This window comes from Pavona decussata, unplaced genomic scaffold (genome assembly GCF_977016875.1).
Source record: "Pavona decussata unplaced genomic scaffold, jaPavDecu1.1 SCAFFOLD_441, whole genome shotgun sequence".
NCBI classification, from domain to species: Eukaryota; Metazoa; Cnidaria; class Anthozoa; order Scleractinia; family Agariciidae; genus Pavona; species Pavona decussata.
Genome location: NW_028145795.1, coordinates 1 through 21613, shown reverse-complemented (window position 1 = coordinate 21613; position 21613 = coordinate 1). Strand labels below are relative to the sequence as shown.

The following is a 21613-nucleotide window of genomic DNA, read 5'->3' as shown; positions in this document are numbered from 1 at the left end:
ATTTTTTATAAAGTTGAATGTTATGCGTGGTGTTCCTGTGTGCGCTACGCCTGTGCAACTTTCTGCAGTGATGATAAACCAATCAGGTGTCCCCGGTTGCCTTGACGTCAAAATCAATACTTTTGTAAAGAAAATAAATGCAGAAATGTAGGCCTTTGAAATAATAGCCGAAAAATAATTCTAAAGAAAATACCAAGTAGTTTTCACGCCTTAGTCGATATGGGCTGATTTGCTGCACGAAAGTCCTCTGCGTTGGTTTCCTGATTGACGTGATCATACAGTACTGGGAGGCTTGCATTCCCGCTTTCAAAATGGACGACTTCTCGATTTCTCCTTCAAAAATTTGACAGCATCTAAGACACCAAGAGAGATCGGAAACAACTTAAATGCGGATTTTCTCTCGAAACGACTCGATCAACCAGAGATTGAAAGTTGACTGTTAATTAAGAAATCTCTTCAATTGCAAAAATTAAGCCCGCGAACATCTTCGTTTAACTAATTGACACTGTCCATGATAAAGTGCTAAATGTAATGGGATCTATGGAGAGCGGAGGAGCTCCTTTATTGAACGATTACAAACTTGAATTCTTCTGGAAACGTTTTCCACAAACGTTTCTCGGTGGATTAAAGCTGAAGCTTGGATATGAGGCGCCATTTTATGTGTACTTGAACCAAGTGTTGGTGTTTTCAGTTCCCTTCGTTCTTGGTGGTTTGTTCACGATTTTCGCAGAGTTCCAAATTATAACAGACGTCTACATTAATAGCTACATTTATGGAAGCCTTATTGTGGCATTTGTACTGAGCTCACAGCTTTTCAGCTGGATGATGCGCCGAAGTACGTCAAATCTTAATAAATTTCAAAAGAACCTGTTAGCTCAAGACGATGAAGTGGATTTTGCTTCCTGTTGTGGTTTTGAAACAGTGGAGTTCGTATTTCCTGGGAAGAAATTTATGGTAAACATGATCATCCATGGACTTCTATCTGGAATTTTATGTGGTTTGATGTTTTTATATCTTTTGCCGTCCACTTTGAATGGGTTATACTCGAACATTGGTGTCACGGTGGTACTGTTTATATTCGGTTGGTGGGTGGTGTGTATAGGTCAATACTCTTTGACCTCAGCACCTCCAACTGAGCTAGCTATATTCAGATCTTCAGATAGCTTGGAAATCTCTCCACTTATGAGGCCATTTTATGTGCTAATATTTGGAATCACTGGTGTTCTGGCAAGGTAATGTGACTACTGTACTTCAATTATTTGTTTCTTTTTGTATGTTCAGTTGAGTTTGATTGACAGGAGCTCTTAAATCCCCTTGAAAGATTTCTTTACAGCTCCATACATTACCACCGATTTCATTCATACCCGACCTTCGAATAAAAACTCCCGCGAGCATTTGGCAATTCGCTTCCGTCAATCATGCGCTCCTTATATGGTGTTAAAGGAATGCCGCTCTCGTTTTGAAAAATATGGCGGCCACTATGTAGCCTGTTTGGTTCACATGGTTGCTTCTTATTCTTCAAGTTTACGTTGGCGAGTGGTGTATTTGCTCATGCAGGGGTTGAGCATGATTGATGGAAGCCACATTGACTGTCTTTCCTCTTGCGTACTGAAGCCATCCTTGTATTTTCATCTTCGTACACTCCAGGCCGGGTTGTTTGAAAGCCGATTAACGCTAATGCAGGATTAGATTTTAATCGAGGCTTTCAGCTCGCTCGTTAAAAATGGTTTTAAAGGCTAATTTCGAGCTAAAGATAAAGAAAGGTTTAAGGAAAAATTGAGGGCCAAAAATCTTTTGGAAGAATCTTTATCGATTAACAATTAAACTCGAGTCAAAGTTTACGTTAATCCAGGATTAGCTTAATCGGGCTTTGAACAACTGGGCCCTGGATTGTTCAATTATTCTCCTTATAAATAACATGTCATGTGCTGTAAATGGTAAAAGGCGATCAATGTCATCTACTGCAGCTCATTTATTTATGCCGATTTATGCGATGCTTTTTTCACCTACCGTCCATTTGTCTTGCTTTTCCCGTCTGGGCTGGGTAATCAACCGTGGAGGTATTTCTGTATATTTTCTGAATTTTCTTAACAAATGTCAACTCGACTTTCAGAAGTCTTGCTATAGTGCTCGGAGCCTCGACCCCTGCACAAGCAAATACACTACTCACCAACGTAAACTTAAAGAATAAGAAGCAACCATGTCGACCGAACAGGCAACACAGAAGCCCCCATATTTTTGAAAACAAGAGCGGCATTCCTATAAGACCATATAAGGAGCGCATGATAGACGAAAGCGAATCGCCAAATGCTCGCGGCAGTTTTTATCTGAGGGTAGCATGTCAATGAAAAATTTGGTGGTAATAATTAATAATTCAATTACTGAAAAGGTGCCTGGAAAAAAGCCCTAAGTGACTTCTGATAAATTGCTAGATTCTCCTTCCAAATTGCAAGACAGTATATTCACTGCCTAATCCCCCCACCATCTAATATAAATCATGAAATGATATTTTATTGAAATAGTGTTTGCTCTTGAGGAAACAAAATTATTGTTTATATCAGTTCAGTTCAGTTGGAAACATTTACAATGCCAGAATATTCTGGATGTTTAGTTATTGACAGGAGCCTTGTTGTTGTTGAGAGTTGTTGTTTTTTCCAATAATTATCTGATGATATGTATTTTTTTATGGCTTATATTAATGTGTGGAGATGTATGGCAGAGGCTAGGTAAGGTAGTGTATGCTGTTTCCATGTATGCATTGATGTTTTCTTTCAATCAATCAATCAATCAATCATGATTTTATTTGGCCTTTTATGATTTATTTCAGGAATTACCCAGAGCTGCTCTCAGTTGACAAGGCACTGCATATTCTGTTCCCCTTTCTTCCCTTGCTGTGGATTCTGGGTATTTTGCCTCCTCTGGATGCTTTGTTTTCATGGCTGGCCGAGCAGGTCCTGGTGCTAGTTCTAGGAGGCTCAACAATGGCAACTGATTTAAGGTGATTCCCTCAAAATTAAAGTTGCCTTAAAATTGTTCTCAAACGTTCTGTGTTTGTTGACTAGTACCTACGTATTATTTTTAAAAATGCGAGAAAAAAAGATAGGTTACCATACATATGAAAAAGTTATGGTCCAGTCAAGTTACCCAATAAAGCCTTGCAATATTCACTTTCAAAATTAATGTGACTGTTATTTTGATCCCTTCTTGTCATGTCCGTCATGACAACAGAAATTGCATCTGTAGATAAAAGAGAACTTAGAAATATGTTATACATAGAATGTGTAAAGCTTTAGTAGCAATATAAATTATATAAATTTCTTGCCAAGGAAACACAATATGAAGCAGTACTGATCCAAAGCGTGTGTGTTCTCAGTGTCACTATATTTATATGCCTAGTGGGGTGGTGCACTGCAAATTGGTTTTATTGGAAATGACTCATTTTTCTGTCGTAAATTTTGCACCCATATTTGGGTTAATTAATGTAAACCTTTATGTGAGTTTAGCCTGGACATGACTACAAGTAAATTGCTTAATTGCATGATCTTACTTTCTAGTCATATATTTTCTCTCTTATACAACTAGAAATGCAAACTTGAGGAATTGCTCAATATAATTTTACATGTATTTTTTTGTTTCTTTTTCAGATTATTGGTGATGTTTGTCGTATCAAGTCTGGTAGTTGTGATGGCAACACTCATTACTCACAGTACTACCAATGTTATCATAACGGCTTGCTTTGGCTTCATTCTAAGTCTGGACATTTTCGGTTTTGCATTGCAGTTGTGGATCAAACTGAGAGACTTAAACACAAAGCACCCAGTGTCACGGTGGAAATTGAAAGAAGTAATCATCTTTGTTGTCATGTTTTCTTTGACAGCAGTCGTAGCTGGTGTATCAAGTCATTTCTCATCTGCTGCCAGTTTGAAGATGTTTGAGTCATTTGGTTTTGTGTTTTTGGCACTGCTTGTTGTACTGAAGATTTTGGGAGATCTTCAATGTGTCAGCATCTTCTTTGGTTTGTTTAGAAATCCCTTATTTCCAGCAAGTATTGATTCATCCGGAGATTTTAAGAAGAGAAAGAAGAATTTGAAATACATAGGACTTGTACGGCAGATACTGCTCTTTCATGGTGAGTACAACTGGAACATTAGCAAACCTGTGAAAATGTTTTCTAGGATACAGTGTTTATAGTCCCCCTACTGTTGACTTGGTGGGTGGGTGGGTGGATTGATAGTGTCTCCTGGTTGGAAGTTTTCAATAAAATTATTTTCTCAGGTTTAGTCATACATTGTAAGGTGCATTTGATCATATCCACATGTTAATTTGAGCCATAGAAATATTTAATTATTATTGTACATGTATTAAACTACATGTACAGCGTAGGCTGGTGGCCATTTGAACTCCGCAATTGCAGTTTGTAATCACATTGAGAAATAGCAGAACTGCAAACGTCCTGGTGTCATTTGACACGTACGCTGTATGTAATGGTAAAATGATATTTCTTCTGTGACTGTTCAACAAGTCCATCATCTTCTTTTACACTGTAATAATTACAGGGACAATTATTGTCCCTGGCGCAGGATTACACAACTGTCTGTTTTCCTGCATTGTAGCTTGAGCAGTAAACCAGCTAAAAAGCTATGGATCCCTCATCTTCTGATGACAGGTTTTTGGAAGCAAAGGTCATGGTGCCACGTCTAATCCATACCATTGTTTGCAATGTTTCTTTCAGTATCACCTCTTTTGCAAGTTGCGTTTCTCAGCATGTTCCTGATCCCTGAGCAGTCCAGCATTTCAAAGTTTGCTTTGGCCATTGGGACTGTGAGAGCACTGAGACAGGTAAAGATACACAGCTCTACAGTCAAGCTAACTGTAAGAAATAAACTAGTAAACTTATCCATGATATAGGAAAGCATTTCTTGTACACATGGTTTTTTTCAGAACAGCACAATGGCATGCCTGTTTCAGCAGTAGTTAGAATGTTTTACATGTCAAGCTCCCTGAGATAATTTTATGCAAGGTGAAGAAATGGTAAGGTGATATAATTTTATAATAAGCAATAGTCAATAGGCCATTTCCGAGTTGCTCTGAACCTCATTACAAAAGTGAGGCTTGGTGCAAAGCTTTTGATATGAAAATTAGTTTTGTTTGCATATTACTGAAAACTAATTTTAAGAATAAAAACTTTGCACATAACCTTGCTTTCATATTAGGTTCAAAGCAACTCAGAATGGCCTATTTGGCCTTGTCCAAGGAACAAGAACAATAAAATTATTGTGTTTCATGTATCTTAATCAGTTGAAACTAACTACAGGTTGTGGTTCGATCGTAGGTTTGGCAGAACACGTTTGACTCCCTGTTGGAGCTGTCTGTTGTTTGCCTGAGTATGACGGCATTTGGGTCTGAGGTGGCTGCCTGGTGGGCTTCAGCTGGACTGGGCCTGCAGTTGATGCTGATCGGAGCATGCCGAAGCAGATTGCAGCAACTACTTGACAAGGTTGTCTTTATGATGACTCTTACTGTCACATCCTGGAAGTTACCAAAACAAAGACACAAGTCTACAGTGCCCATCCTAGTCACCTCTGCCATACTGCTACCTGTGGTCATTGCAGTACTTGGCACCTCAACTATGTTGGCAGCACCATTGCTTCCACTCTTTTGCCTTCCTATTTTCCTCATTGGCTTTCCTCGGCCATTGCGTTCTTGGCCATCAGCAGCCAGCACTGATGCAGCAACCTGTGAAGACTCTGTATATTATAAACAGTTGATGCCTCAAGTGGTATCCACCCTAAGTGTTACCATGGCAATGGGCAGTCTCGGGAACCCAACCCCAGGGGACCATTACTTGGTGCGTTTTCAGGATCGGTTGATTTGGGTCCATGTGCTTGAGAGTGGTTATAAATTTTGCACTTTGGTACTGAAGGGCCTTGAGCTACAGGAGACATCATGTCACACGGTGGAGGCTACTCGAGTAGATGATGTGTTCCAAGATATTTTTGTACATGAAGGCAAGTGGCCACTGGTGTCTCTAAACCAACATGCCACAAATGTCCTTCGGCCTTGTGACTCACTTGTACTGAACACTTATTCAGATGCTAAAAATGTGTTGACAGGGGTCATTGACCAACCAGAAAATTTACGGCGAAATTCAGACAATTTCTTTAAGACCCTTGTGTGGGTTTTGGTGAACTACTGCAAAGACCACAAGTTTGGCAATGTTGAGAGTGATGCACAACAGGCCTCAGTTAACATTACAAAGCAAGAAACAGTGATAGCTTTGGATGATTCACCAGCTTCCAAACCAAGCAAGGATGATGAGGAAGCTGCTTTTGAGCACCTGTTGAACCAGGACAACATTGAGCTTCAAGATTTACCAAAGATCTCACAGCAAGAGCAAGAACAGCCCACAAACGTGGTTCCCATTAAACGCCGCAGAAGTGGCTCGTTACCAAGTCTGAGCGATAGTGTGTGGTCACAAGAAAGCTTGAAACTTGATGAAAGCTTCACAAGCATTGGGAAACCGAAGCACTCAAATAGCTTTAGTGGCCATCCAATACATGATGAAGGTATAGATGATCTGGATGCCTCGTTGAACCTTGGTGGTTTTCCAGTAGTGGATGTTGGCCGCCCTAAGGCATCAACATTTCAAGGAAACATTCCTAAACAGGTCAATCCAGTTGTCAGCAATTTGAATTACAATACACGAGATGACAATGTATTCAAGAACACCACAAATTCAGGTGCAAGCAATAATGTGAAGCCAGTGGTATTCACTTCAGAGCATGCCCATAGACTTGACCTGCCATCACGTTGGAAGTTTTCCATTCCATTGGACACACATCAGTTAGACTCTTTATCCAGCAAATTTCCAGATTACTGGTTTAGACATGTTGTTAGATCTCTGAACTTTGAAAAGGACGGCAAGGCCATTGCTGAGAACATCCTCAGTGATGGAGCTCTCATTGGCTTCTATAAACAGTTAACATGTACATGTTATTCTCTGGTGGAAGTGTTAGGATTCCCAGGATCCTCTGCAGCAGCTGCTGGTCCAGTTCATGTGCACAAGGTATACTCAGGGGAGGTCCCTTGGTCAATTAATCTTGACTGGCTTGATAAGGATGCAGAGCTTAAGTCCTTGGTTCTGAAGGCATACAGGTATGAGACACGAACTTGACACATTTATTTCTTTTCAGCTCTTATTGTTCATTGATTATTCGAAGAAAATCGTTTCTAATTTGCCTCTGGTTAAATATTTGTGCAATGAAATGGCTCTGTGAGGTGATCATAAGGAATCACAAGGATAAATCATACAATAAGCATAGTAGAATTGTTATTAATTAAGGATGGTGCCTACTAATACTGAAGTATTTTTGTGCAGTTTTATTACTGTGCGGGAAAAGTTGATCTTAGCAAGGCCTATTGGAATCCAAAAAGAAAATTGAGGGTAACCACAATTTTTTTAGAGATTAATTTTTATACAAAACAATAGAATTTTCTAAAAAGCGGTAAAATACAAAGCAATGTATGTCGTTTTTTTCAAAACTGAAGCTTTGTAATCTCTGAAAAATGCATGGTTTCGTCCAATTTTCTCTTTGGAGACTGAAAGCACTTGCTAAGTTCTGCTTGGTCCGCATAGTTTTAGACCACTCTTAGGGAAACCGAGTATGCGCAGAACGTGTGGGCAGTAACAAAAGTAGGCACTGTCCTTAAGATATTGTAACTACCATTTGTTAATTCAGTCCTTCTGCAAGAAAGTGGAATAAACAATATATGTTTTGATATTTTTATATTTATAGAGCATTTGATGTCAACTTTGGCATGTGGGGTAGCTGTTTACTGAACAGATTGTTTTTGTTTTCTTATTTGTTTCCTGTTGTAGGTATGCTTTCAAGTTAACTTATGATGAAGCAGTCCTTGGAGAAGTGACCAATGAAGATGAACTTGTGGAGTACATAACAGAGTATGAGAGGGACTGGTACCTAGGTACTGAGACAGATCGTAATTGGCAGCTGTCTATCATGGATGATAAGCCATTTCTCTTTTCTCTGGGAAGAGACAAAGGCAAGGTAGGAATTAAGGATTTTAAGAACAACAATCCTACCACAGTATTTTTATTTTTACTTTCTTTTACTCAGAATTATTTAATTTGTACATACTTTGAGAGTTCTATTTTGCGCTATTAACGGCAACTCTTGGGACAAAATTTGCTGGTCATTGGATAGGTTTCTTTAAGAGTATTTGAGCAAGCGGATTGGTAGTTTAGACAAAACAAAATTATGATCATGAGAAAAAGGTGATCTTTAGTGAAGCTTTAACAATAGTTATTTTACTTATTTGTTTCTCACCTCTAGCAAGATATTTGAATGTGAAAGTAGGTTGTTATGAACGTCACGGTCATGATTGTCATTCTGTGTAATAATCTAGTGCCACTCTTGACTCAAGCCTCATTCGTCAGTTGACCACCTGGCCTAATCATAGCTGTTTTATCTTTTCTGCTAAACACAAATTTCTCAATTTTTTCTCTATATCTTCTCAGGGAACATACACTAGCCATGTTCTCACAAAACAGGAGATAATGGCCCCTGTGGGGCGCCTTAATGGAGAGTGTGTACGAGGCCAGTGGGCCTCTCTGGCGCTAGAGCTTCTGTACTTCACAAATGATGACGAGGAGCGTTACAGTATCCAGGCTCACCCCACCCTACTCAGGAACCTGACTATCCAAGCAGCGGATCCTCCTCTTGGGTACCCTGTGTACTCCTCTGGAGCTGTATCAGCACCCCTTGTTATGGGGCCTCTGTGAAGGGCCTCTTTGGTGACGGATTAATTTATTTATGTTCAGCAATAATTGTTTGTATCCCTAGGTTGTATCATAGAGCTCCAACCATGTACAGAATTTCCAACAAATTGAATAAAACCCAGGTAATGAAATGGTGAAAAAAAACAATGGTTGGTAATGGTAAAGTTTGAAACCGGACGAGACGTCTACTTACCAGCTATTATTTTGCCGTAAACTGGAAAGTGCATTGATTATTAACGGTTAGGAATTTTTTAATGAGTTTTCTTCTTTCAATGGAACCTTTATTTTAAGTTTTAGTAGACGTAATTTTCCCGAAAAATTTGGTCGGTAGCTTCTAGACTCAGCAGGAGAATTGTCGTTACAGCTATCTGTACATTTGTATAAATTCTTATTAGAAAATTTTTGAGACATATTTCAAGGCATACTTCACAGAAAATAGTCATAGGATTTCATTACCTATATTTGATTAGAAATAAAAATAAAAAGAAGTCTGAATACTGAAATCAGACTGACTGAAATCACGCTCAGGAAGCTGTGATTCAAGTTTTTTTTTATAAGTACATAAGTTGCATACGTATTCTATAACGTATTTATATCCAAAGTAATCGACGCCGCACAGTGGCTGTTCGATGTTTTCGTGAATTATATTAGTTATAGCTTAAACTAAGCTCTGAAAAAGCTAAATATCTCGTGGATTGATGCTAGTATCCTGGGCACATAGTAAAGGAAAAATTATGTTCATGTAAATTAAAGCGCAATGGTTTAACCTGCAAATATATTTTCTCGACCATATTGTGCAATGCTATTGACAATTAGCTTTCATCTCAATGGAGACTCAAAAGACGCACGTAAGATGCAGATTAATCGATTTTTAACAAGTTTAGTTGCATAGTTACTTACTGTCTGAATTGTGCTCCCTCCCTCGAATAACCGCGCCCTTGGTGTGATAACATCTGGCCCCAGTTGTTCAAAGAGCGGATAATTTTATCCACTGGATAGGTCGCTATCCGGCAGATAAAATGTGTGCAAGAATTTTCTTATAGCCCTATAATTTGTGTATAAAATAGAAGCGTCTGTCTGATCTAAGTATGGGATTGTGTGAAAAACTCGCCAAAAGCTTTGGTTGGAGTACATTTTATCCGCTGGATAGCAAGTTATCCACTGGATAAAGTTATCCGCTTTTTGAACAACTGGGGCCTGATCACTAACCCCTTAACAGGGAAAAGAAGTTAGAAAAATTGCCCGAGGTAAGACAAGGTTGAATTTACTCCACGAGTACTGCGAGGGACAGCAACAAATTGTCTTAATTTCAGGACAGTTTACTGATGTTGAAAAGCAAAAATATGAAATCTGAAGGAAGCACCCAGGTACCGTTTCTTTAAAGCCTTGTTAAGTTACCGGGCCCGAGAACTTAGTTACGTGCGCCACCCGTTCTTGATCAAAAATCCAGTATTTCTTTATGAAGTTAAGCTACCTATAGACTAGTCTCCTTCGCAGCCGTTATTAGGGTCGTCACGCAACGCTCCTCCCCACTAACTGCGTTGCGTGACGACCCTAATAACGGCTGCGAAGAAGACTACCTATAGACAAGTATGGGCTAAAAGTATCATCAATCGCTGATAAACGAATTTCAAAAACTTATTACAGGGTTCGAAAAGTTACTGGACTTTCGAGGAAATACGGTGAATTGTCTCATGCCATCGTTCAGGTAAACTACTTTTGCGGGTACGCTGACACGTGCAGTTGCCATGCCAACACGAGTTTACAAACCGTCTAAAGGGGCCTTAATAATGAGGGTAAATTTTAAATTGCACAAAAATTGCCACCAGCATAAAGTCTGTCTTCCATATACATATATATTTATATAGTAAATGACAGATAGTGTATATAAAATGTGAACATTTACTGGCCAGTATTCTTAGCGATGAGTAACGTAAATTAAATTAGGTGAAGTGTGTAAGAGTGAAATGCTGATGTGAAATAAAATTAAACGAAACAAGTTATTTTTGAGTGCAGTGAATAAACGGCTAAAAATGGCTGTAGCATTTTTCAGAGGTAGAACAATATATTTCTTTTTTTTTTTTTTTCTGAAAATAAAAACATGTTTCGACAGTTTAAACTGTCATCGTCAGTTATATAGTGATAGAGCCCAAGTTGAATGACATTTTTAAAAGAAGCCAGGGGCCCGTTTCTCGAAAGTCCCGGTAACTTACCGGGCCCGATAAGTATAGTTTTAAATGTTTTTTCGCCGATTACACAGTAATTACAGGCACGGTACTTGACCAATGCTTCCATAGAATTATAAGATTTCAAAATTTAGTGTTCAAAGCTAACAAAAATTGATTTCTGTTAAGAAACATTTATCACGAAAGACACTTATCGGGCCCGGTAAGTTAACGGAACTTTCGAGAAACGGGCCCCAGGACAGTTTATAATTTCCATTTAGCAAAAATATTCGGTTGGCAATTGCAGAAACTTTCCGTGTCAAATGGAAAGGATTTTTCCATTCATTCCAAAGTAACACTTTCACTGACATGAAAAAAAAAAAAAAACTTTCGCGATGGCACAAGAAGACAACATGGAAATGTAAATTTTTGGCGAGTAGAACGGTAATTTAAGTTCCGACCGGTTGAAACAAGAGAAGTGGTCGGTACCTCTGAGGGTCGTCCATTTGTTCCGGAAAATGTCCGCTTGATGCTCGCGTACCAATTGCATTTCAAACAGTTAAACCGAAAAAATTTGGCTAAATGGAAAGCATCCCTGACGATGAAATCGGTCATCGGAGTATACTCTAGTGTCCAGTAAACAGGGGACCTTATAAAATAAGGGAAACTTGATGTCAATTAAACGACGCTATGAGCATATGTCGGAAAATTCAGCGATGCGTTCCTATCTGTCTCTTTTGTTATTAAATTCGGAGTAAAAATCGGCTTGTATCTAGTAGTTTTGCCCGAATATTTTACTGTTAAACAACCTCACTTGGCTGAGACATGGTGGCTGTCATTCTCTGTTTTAATATTGCTATCTATGGAAGGCATTCATTGTGTTACTTTGCACTTTGAAATGCAAGAAAAGGTGTCCATTTTTGGACGAGTGACTTCAATTATGTCTCAGATACTGTTTTTAGACAAGACAGACAAGTATTCCGACGGGTAATCCGGAAATGATCGTGAAATCTAAACTGGTTACATTCTTTCGTAAAGCAGTGAGTGAGTGAGAATATCACAAACTAAAATATTACGCACTAAAAAGACATAATTGGATAAATAAGCACGTAATTTATTAACAGTGCATTATACGGCAGAATATTTACACTGGGAAAGTTACAAAGTGTGTCTATTCTCGAGAATATAAGGATTCCCTCAACTGACTTGCCGCCAACAGTATTCAAAAATGTTCTAGAAACTATATTCCGATAAAGTTTCGCATTATTTTACCAGTCTTTTGTTCCTTTTACATTTAGAATGTCTTGAAGGGCCGATGGTACCCCCAAAGGATTTGAGTATTTTATTGTGCGTTATGCCTTGCTTACCATAATAAAAATAGTATTATTTTTCAAGTATGATCGGGTCTGCAAAACGCTCTGTTGAACAAAGTCGGCAAACCCTAACCCAGTATCAGACTCCTTCACAGGGCGGGGCCATTGGCAGGTCTCAAAATTAACAACGCGTGATACATTTACTCTCTTTCCCTGGATGGCCTCTTGATCAATCAAAGCAATACAAACCTTCTCCTTAAAAGGCCAAGCTAACACTGAGTCATATTCACCGGGAATAATTTTGATATACACTGACAAAAACCTTCCTTTTACATCATTATTCAAGTCCAGGTTTGCACTTGAACCTCCATCAGGCATCATTTTGATTCTTAATTTATACCCATTTTTTGACAAATAAAACGGCTCACTCAGTATAACCTCTTGTTCCCCTGTGACCGCCCTGTCGTAAACAGTTTGGAAGTCAGGTATTTTCCATATATACGGAGCATAGTTCCTTGTCACCTGCTCCAATCGCTTTATCTGTTGTGACTGATCTTTAACAAGGCTGACAAGCGCGCGGACCTGGTGCTGAGTGGCCTCAAGGCCGCGGAGAGCTAGGGCGAGGTGACGTTCAACTTGAGATTCTGAGTGAAATTTGGTGTTAGATCTTGGAAACTGTCAACAAAAGAAATAATGTTTAAATATCCTGATACGTGTTAGGAAGTCACCTTTCGTTTGTTGACGCCTTTGTTTGTCGTTCCCCCTCCCCCCCGTTCAATTTTGAATTCCCCACGAAGAATAATGCTGAAGATTTACAGTTCTAACTCAACATTGATATAGGAGAGGGGAGGAACGTGAAGGCAAGGCAAAACTTAGCAATCTTGCCAAGACTTTTGGCGATGATTACACTCGTGCGATTGAATTCAACAAGCCTAAGGTAACTAGCACTGCACGGTGAACGGTGAAAGTTCCGATTTGTGGGATAGATTGAGTAGTCACTCGACAAGTCTGCTTCCCAGGTATGCCGTCCGCGATTTTCTAAACAAAGAAGTGTGTTGAAAACTTTCCGAAAAAACAACAACAACAACTCATGTCGTGACTGTGACGGCCTGTGGCAGATGATTATGTATCAATAGTAACCCCAGGCTGTATCTGAGGCTATGTCACAGACCTGTAAGTGGCACAACTAGGCTTAAAAGATGGAAATCAACTAATCGATGGAGAACGCATAGAGTGCCATGTTTCTACTCATTAGCTTTCTTGTTGATTCAGGGGCATTTTAGCCATTTAAAACCACGTTTGATTAGCAATTTGAAACTGAAATATCTTTTATACACTTCTAGTGCGCAACGCGGTTTATTAATATGTTGTTTTTAGATTCACCCTCTAATGATATTCTCAGTTAGGAAATTAAAACTACCTGCTTTAATTTTGGACACTTTGCAATAATAATAATAATAATAATAATAATAATAATAATAATAATAATAATAGTAATAATAATAATAATAATAATAATAATAAAAATAATAATAATAATAATAATAAAAACAAAAAAATAAAAATAAAAAAATCTCCAAGAAGGATAGGAGATAAAGGAACATTTGAAAAAACAATATACCTAAGATTGATGGTCCATACTACTGAGACTAGATTCTAACGACATTAAAAAATAAATTCCATACCACTGCTTCACATCCTAAGTTCTTGAATTCACACTGAACCTCGGTTTTTGGACAATGATCACGAAAGTGAGTCTCGAGCTGTAAACAAAAATAACAGCAGATAAATAAATACACAAATCTGGTCTGTTTCACAAAAAAATCACTGGCATAGCGGACTGTACAACGGAAGCAAACTCTAGCTGTAAGGAAAGTGTTGGTAAATCGTCTCCTGGGGATTCCTTCATTTTCGGTCAACATAGGATTATTTAGTAAAATATTTGTACTTCCTACTTTATTCACTGCGGTCATGGGGTACTTCATTTAAAGAAATATTCACAATCACGGGTCCCCAAGTTTGTAATTGCGTTGTTAGAAATCATGGAGTGAGACCGCTGGCAGCTTAGTTCATGTCCCAGTCTTCTCGCGGCCTTGTAGTCTCATCCCAATTTCTGGCCATTACCCAGGCAGGCTGTTGCTACTAGCAACCTCTAATTTCTATCAGCTAGCGAATCCTTTTTGCGTCACTTGTTTGTTTACTACTTATTTAACTTTTATTTTAGTCAATTTGTAAACATCAAATTTATTTGTTTTTAGTTTAGCATAGACATACCTACCCGCCTCGACTAGCTTCAGCTATTTGCGGGTAGGTATATAAACACCTTGTAACTGAAGGTTTTAATAAAGTGTTGTTGTTGTTTGTTGTTACCTCATACCCTGAGTTACTCTAACAATTGGTGACAGTTGCTAGGAAAAGCCTAAAGGTCATAGTAGACAGGTAGAGAGACTCCAGTTCAGAATGTTGTAATTCAGGAAGAAGCGATGGCTGAACTAGACAAACAAACCTCTTCTCGTGGAATGTCTCTCACGCCACACTTGTTTGTACACTGAACTGGAAACTTTGCACAAGCAGCAAGATGGGTCTTAGTACAGAAAAGAAGAAGAAAATTAGATTAGCACGCGCGCTTAGAAAGAAACGTGGTAAAAACTGTTTTGTTTACCCGACACAAAGAGAACAACGCAAGAAAATAAGCGTCAACGAAGTAGAAAGCTAGTTGGCAGAAGGGCAGATAAAGTCAAACTGCAGTTTTAGCTATGGTTCTAAGACAAATGACACGTTCATCATTCAAACTATCACATACCTGCTTCTGATTATGGATGAAGGGTGCCGTGCAATATTCGCAGCTTATTATCCTCCAAGAGCATTCAAACATCACGTGAATTTTCAGGTCTTGTTTGGTGAGCTTCTCTTTGCAGCCGCGGTTGGGACACTGATCCACCTTGAAAGAACAACTTGATTGGTGTCTCTGCATATGAACGGATATCGATGAAGCAGGTAATTAAACAACCAATCAAAAACTCAATTAATCACAAGGTCATTTAGTTTATTAGTTAGTAGGTCAATCAATCAACTAGTCAGTCAGTCAGTCAATCAATAATTCAATCAATTAACCAATTAATTTTCTATTCGTTTTTCTATTCGTTTATTTTTTTGCCATTAATCAAAAAAATACAACATAAATACATTATAGACGACACACAAATATTCTTACCATTACAATGTTCATACTTAACTATTTACAATATTAAAAGGGTTAAAGGCTAGGAAGCCTATATAGAAGCCGGGGGCTTAATTAAGTAACCAGCCAATCAGTCAGTCAGTTAATCAATAAACCAATGAGTCAATCAATTAATCAATCAATCAGTCAGGTTGACAGTTAATCATCAATCATTCAATCAATCAGACAGTCAGTCAGTCAATCATTTAATCAATCAATGACTGAGTCAGTATGAAATTTTCAGAACACCGTTCAAATTTTCACTTACTAAAAAAAACTTGAATACCTTGTTCAGAAGTTCTTTTGACTTAAACATTCATTGAACTCACCTCCACCGCACGCAACTCTCCCGCCCATGGGCATCCAAAATACGAACACTTAACAGTAAGATCCAGAATTTTGCGGTGACAAGCAACATCTGGAAATATCTGCCATGAGCAAAATGTGGTAAGAAGAAGTTTGATTGTTATTAGCAAGCAAATTATTCACGCGAACAGGGGAGATAAAAGAATGGGTGAAGAGTCTCCTTTCTCCTTTCGTTTAGCTTGAAGGTTCAATTTTATCGGGGTTCCTCCTCTAGATTGTTCTGAGTTCTATTTCTTCATGTCAAAAGACAATATTTAGTTTGTCTAGTTTCTTTGGTGCCTGATTTCATTCGTTTCCATTCAACTCTAGGCAGTCTGAATAACAAACGTAAATGCCACTAAAACAAATATGGATGCATTTTGATGAGTTTGTAACCCGACAGACTATTAAAGTCATCAGTAAGCGACATTCAGTGACCCACCCCTGCGTGACTGTTCGCGTCGTAGGAAATGTACAAAGCCTTTTGCTGATTAGTTTTATCCGGTTTTCTTGATTCGTCGCGAAAACTCTTTTTATTCTTCTTGTACTTGTGTTGTTTATGCTATCGGTGTGACCATTTTTCTTTTTTCTCTTTTATATAATTTTACAGGTTTGTAAAAAAAAAAAAAAATGAGAGAAAAAAAGAAACAAAAAGAACCACATTGGACGGTAATCTCAGATGATCGTAAAAAGTTTATCTACAAAGGGTAAGAAAATGTTTTGATTTTATAACTACATTTGGTTTTGTTTATAAAGTCGTGAGACAGGAGTAGTAGTTATTCATTCCGAATCTTTCTCTTGTAGATGATGGAGGAGGCATATTGTTACTGCTTTATATTTTCCCTATTGGTAGGGTTTTTTTCTACAAATTCAAGCAATGCCGTGCGCTATTTATAAACGCTTTGAACTTGAATTGTATCTCCTGTTCTCTCTCTTCTTCATGTCATTTACAGGTCATTTTTTTCCTGTATCACTACCCTTTTGGCTTGTACGAACAACACATGACTGTTTTAAAAATAGTATAAGTGCTTCCTTCTACCAATAGCCTGCGAGAAGTCTCTTTCTTCTAATAATTTCTGTAGGGCGTGATGAATGAAGGTCCTTCCTCGTTCACTTTTCTAATTTGAACTTTTCTAATTTTACTTCACTTTTTTAATATTCCGTCACTTTGCGAGCTTGATTTGTGAAAAAAAGTACGACTGCTCGCAGTCTATCCCACCAAATTCAAACTTTCTCTCAAACACCGCAATCCCTATACAGCAAGTCCTTTTAAAAGACCGTAAACATAGACGACAGGGTTAAAAACAGCTTGGAAGTGAAACAAGAGAACAGCAACTAGTACTGTCGCGCGAGGGTGAAATGGTCACGGAAAGGTAGGAGAATGCGTTACAAGCGCTTGCGTGATTTAATACCTTCTCGCGTGACAAAGGCTGTCGGTCTGCTGGACATGTCGGTGAAGGACGTCTAAACAAAATGATAATGAAAAGTAAAAAAATAAAATCTACATAAACAAAAAGCGCTCGCCACACACTCAAATGTCCCTCTTGCATGACTAACAGTATTCACATCTAGATAGTTCAATGTAGCGTAACATAAGGCGAGTAAATATTTAAACAACGAAAACAAACAAAGGTAGAACTCTCTCATTATAATTCAAAAATGAAGAATGGTCTTTTGTCGTTGAAACCGCTTCACGAAAACAAAACTAGGAACCGTCATTCCCATACACGGAAGTTAAGAACGGCTCAGCGAAATTGCGCTCAATTATATCTTTCGATTTCAAGAGTGGTATCATTTCAAGATTTCATTTATACTCAAAATTTTTAAAGTCATCTCCAATATTGTGATAAATTGTACACAACACTGATCACATAATAAATACAGTAGAATCACTAGAAAGTAAAGCTCAATAACTTTCATTTAGATATGAAAGCACAGTATCTAAATCCAAAATGGAAGGCCACGTAAACAAATTTGTTAGAAAGCACTGCTCAATATAAACTTAGGAAAATGGTTGCACTTAGGGATTTCTGTCATCCACAACTGTTGGCGCAAGACGGAAATTGCTACAGTGTGTTTTAAGGGAAACGTTCAGTGATCATGTCCATTCAACGAAGGAAATCTGGCTCGCCAAACAAAACCTCGTGAATCATCTCGCCGGTATTTCGCCTTTCCTACCACGCGACACTAGTAATTTTGTAATAATCGAATTCATTACCTCAACAACGACTCCACGCAGATGTTACACAATCTATGGCCACATCCTACAATTTGTACAGGATCCTTCATTGGTAAATGACACACCAGACATTCCCAATCCTCTGGAACTCTGTTTTTAAATTCGTAATCATACCCACCTAATTCAGGTAAATTCACAAACGCCGACATTATTATTTGTCGTTTTAGAACGAACAGAAATTTGTATTTGCGTGATCCTTTCCGAAACGCAAAATATTCGGTATCATATTGCTGTCATTCCTCGTCCAATCGATGCGTAGATAGAGTTACTCGCGTGACTCTCGATCAATCGTGTTTTTGGATGACTGCCCATTTCCACCGGGACACATTTGCATTTAGGGAAGATAAAGGCTATTCATTTTTTCTCTGGGTCCGTTGTATAAATGGCACAAAGTGCCTGGTGTGGCCGAGCATTAAAACTTCACACTTGAACAGAACATGATCAGAAATCACAACTGGCAGGAGGCAGGAGGAGAGACGAGAGCTTAGTTAAACGATTTTAGATGTAGAAAAACGTCTGCATTTTACACATTTCTTCCATTCATAGTTGGCAAATTTTCGCTTTTCAAAAACACGGGGTTCAAATTTGAAGCATTGATGGGGCCCTAAAGTTTTTGGAAAAACTGCTTGTTATTTGATTGTTTACTTGTGAGTGTGTTTTATTTGTTTGTTTTTTTTTGTTTGTTTGTTCTTGTTTCTTCTTATTTCTTTTTTGTAAGAAAATATACTGTTACTGTAGATTTAATCTGTAATGATGGTAGTGATCAAAATTTGTTCACCTCAATGACCTTCACTGATTTTGTGTTTCAGTGTTTAATTTGTTACCGACTAACGCCACTAACACACTGCATCACATCACCTCGAAAATTTTGTTTGGCAGCACTTTTGTTACCTTTGACGTAAGTCAAAGACAGCCTTTGTCATTAAGTTTCTGAAGATTAGTAAGCTTAATCAGCCGTTCTTGTACCGTAAGGCTGAGAGGTCATGCCCCGGAAATATTAAAATTCTATAGATGGTTTATGATTGCACACTTAGTTTCTCCGATGTAAGTTTTTCAGTTTCGCCGCATTTCAAAAAGTTTCAACCTCCTTCAGTTAGCTTCTCCGCCGAATACATATTGAAACTCTGCTATCGTGTATACCAAATTGGTTCACTGATGAAAAATTCGCGGAAGAGGATTAAAACCAGGGTATATATTCGTCATATTCACCATCTTCAGCAGGTCGCCATGTCTGGCTACGATTACGAGTTTGTGTCACCGGTTGCAGACGAAGATTGTTGTCCAATATGTAGCAGCCCAATGAAAGAACCTGTTCAGACAAGATGTGGTCACCGGTTTTGCCGCTTCTGTTTAGAAGAATCCATGAGAAGGTAATGCAATTTGACTCGTTTACTATTTAATGTCTGAACGCAGCGGAAACTACTGGGCTAAGTTGTCAAAAACTGACGACTCGCCTTGAATCCAACATGGTGAAGTTATCGCTATGTAGTCAAACCTTTCGTTTATTCAGACTTTGTGAACTCGACTGAGGGAAATAGTTGGGACGTCTGCGTCTTAGTACTTTGACAATGAAACGATGCCGTGAGTCGAGAAGCCGTAACTTCGACGACCACTTGAGACACTTCAGTTACGGTTGTGGCGGTTGTACACACGTGGGTTGTAAACTAAAACTGAAGGCGGTCAATAAATAAGCGAATTCAAGTTCCGGGTAGCTGACACTCTATTAATCAAGGCCATTTGTGTGATTACATTAAAAAAAGAGTAGAAATGGTTGCTAAAACGGCAAATATTAACGAGATCACGTCCTTATTGTCACTTGCATGGCTATGTCCTTCGAGGCCAGTCGCTTTATTTTCTCCTGCAGACGTCTTTTAGGCATTGTGTATAGCTTTAATTGTAGCAGTTTTCTTTATCATTAAGTATCCCCATCAATACCCCTATACAGCTGTACCTTCATTATATATATATATATATATATATATATATATATATATATACAAACTTCACACCACAGTATGTTTACATTCTTCAAGAGACAATCGGGCTTCACAAACCAGGAAGTGAGTGAACTTATCACTACGTCGTTTAGTCAGCGATAATAGATTGCAAAGACTGAAAATTTACTGTTCATAATTACCTCAAAACGGATTTGATTTCCCTAATTGGCTCCAAATAATATGTCATCACGATTGCCAGCCAAAATCTTCTTTTAAGCGACGGAATCAAGGCAGAGACCAATACAATCCAACTTCGTAAGAGATTTAATGTAATGTAAAGAATTAATTAGAACATCATGAGTCCTCACGAGTTTCATAAATGCTGGTAGTGTTCCATAATTATGATTCGGATTCATACAGCGCCAAGTCCACTGTCTAGTGGAGTATTCGATAGGGAATGATCTGCTAGATGTACTCTGTAGAACGCTATGAAAACACGTACAAGACTTTTGCATGGGTTATTTTAAATGGAAACAGAAAACACTCCATGTCCTTATTATTTACCGAAACAGAGTTGAATAGGAAATGCCACTATTCACTGACCAGGCGGTAAAGTGTATTGTGGGCAGTGGTTCACTTTATTTCTGTAACATTGGCTAAACTAACTCTTACATGCAAAACCTAGTACAATACCGAACTATGAACAAATGAATAGCAAATATATTCTAGGCGGCGTTTTGGGTGGCCAGTCGAAGCACGCGTTACCGTTATACCGTTATACCGTTATACGGGCCCAACTTTGGGAACACTGGAAGCTGTTGAGGATAAAACGAGCAGTAAGGTATATTTAAGGTAGACGATTTAAACCGATTCGTAACAATTAGCGACCATTTTGGTATTTCTATTGCTCGTTGTTTACGCTTTAGAAATTGTTCTTTGTCGGCACAGGATGCCAGAATGTCCTATTGACAGAGGGATTCTCGATGCCGCAGAGGTAGGTAAATTGCAAGTGTACGTACGAGCACTGAGTTTTATCAGCGTGGGATGCTGAATAGTTAGTGAGCGTGTGTTGAAGCTTGCATTCATTCACAATCGTTATTTGTACATTCCATTTCTAGCTTCCATCATTCCAGTGTTGAGTACGAATCTTTAGCACTTTTACGGTCGAACCAGGTCAAGCGTACCCCCCTAGACTCTATTAATGGATCGATTATTTGAAAATTGAATCCATCAGTCGTTTCAAAGAATGCATTCATTTATTCCTTGTTAACGCGGATCAATGATCAAATTAAAATTCGCAGAACATAGATCCGCGCTAACAGTAAAAGCAATAGCCTGTAAAATTCAAACTATACAGTACATTTGAAGCAGCTCGTTCGTTCAAACTGTTCCTGCATGTTGTTGACACATTCATATAATTCGTTATGCAAATTTGGTCATGGCAAGAGCAAAAAGCAAATGAGTCGGGCTGAAAAATTCCAATTTATCTTTCATGTATAGCATTACCTACCTTGTAGCATGAAAAAGTTTGGTATATATTATTATTTCACCAGACTGTCCATTATACGTCGACGAATAGCGCAACACATGTGCTGCC

The 21613-nt window shown here is 38.4% G+C and overlaps 3 protein-coding genes across 3 annotated transcripts; 2 read left to right on the top strand and 1 right to left on the bottom strand.

Moving 5' to 3' along the window:
- Positions 1–142: 142 nt before the first annotated feature.
- Positions 143–10800, top strand: LOC146450547 (pecanex-like protein 4). Its single transcript, XM_085100297.1, has 7 exons — positions 143–1232; positions 2828–2998; positions 3645–4129; positions 4733–4839; positions 5333–7155; positions 7880–8066; positions 8537–10800. Exons 1-7 carry the CDS (start codon positions 532–534, stop codon positions 8798–8800), a joined length of 3738 nt encoding a protein of 1245 aa, XP_084956423.1. The 5' UTR covers positions 143–531; the 3' UTR covers positions 8801–10800.
- A 1255-nt stretch (positions 10801–12055) lies between these two features.
- On the bottom strand, positions 12056–18306 carry LOC146450546 (TNF receptor-associated factor 4-like). Its single transcript, XM_085100299.1, has 7 exons — positions 18059–18306; positions 17253–17304; positions 15825–15923; positions 15079–15243; positions 14782–14859; positions 13961–14038; positions 12056–12950 (listed from the first exon to the last, which is right to left on the bottom strand). Exons 1-7 carry the CDS (start codon positions 18226–18228, stop codon positions 12315–12317), a joined length of 1278 nt encoding a protein of 425 aa, XP_084956425.1. The 5' UTR covers positions 18229–18306; the 3' UTR covers positions 12056–12314.
- A 996-nt stretch (positions 18307–19302) lies between these two features.
- On the top strand, positions 19303–21356 carry LOC146450545 (TNF receptor-associated factor 4-like). The gene is made up of 2 exons (XM_085100301.1): positions 19303–19449; positions 20965–21356. Exons 1-2 carry the CDS (start codon positions 19307–19309, stop codon positions 21065–21067), a joined length of 246 nt encoding a protein of 81 aa, XP_084956427.1. The 5' UTR covers positions 19303–19306; the 3' UTR covers positions 21068–21356.
- The last annotated feature ends 257 nt before the right edge of the window (positions 21357–21613 follow it).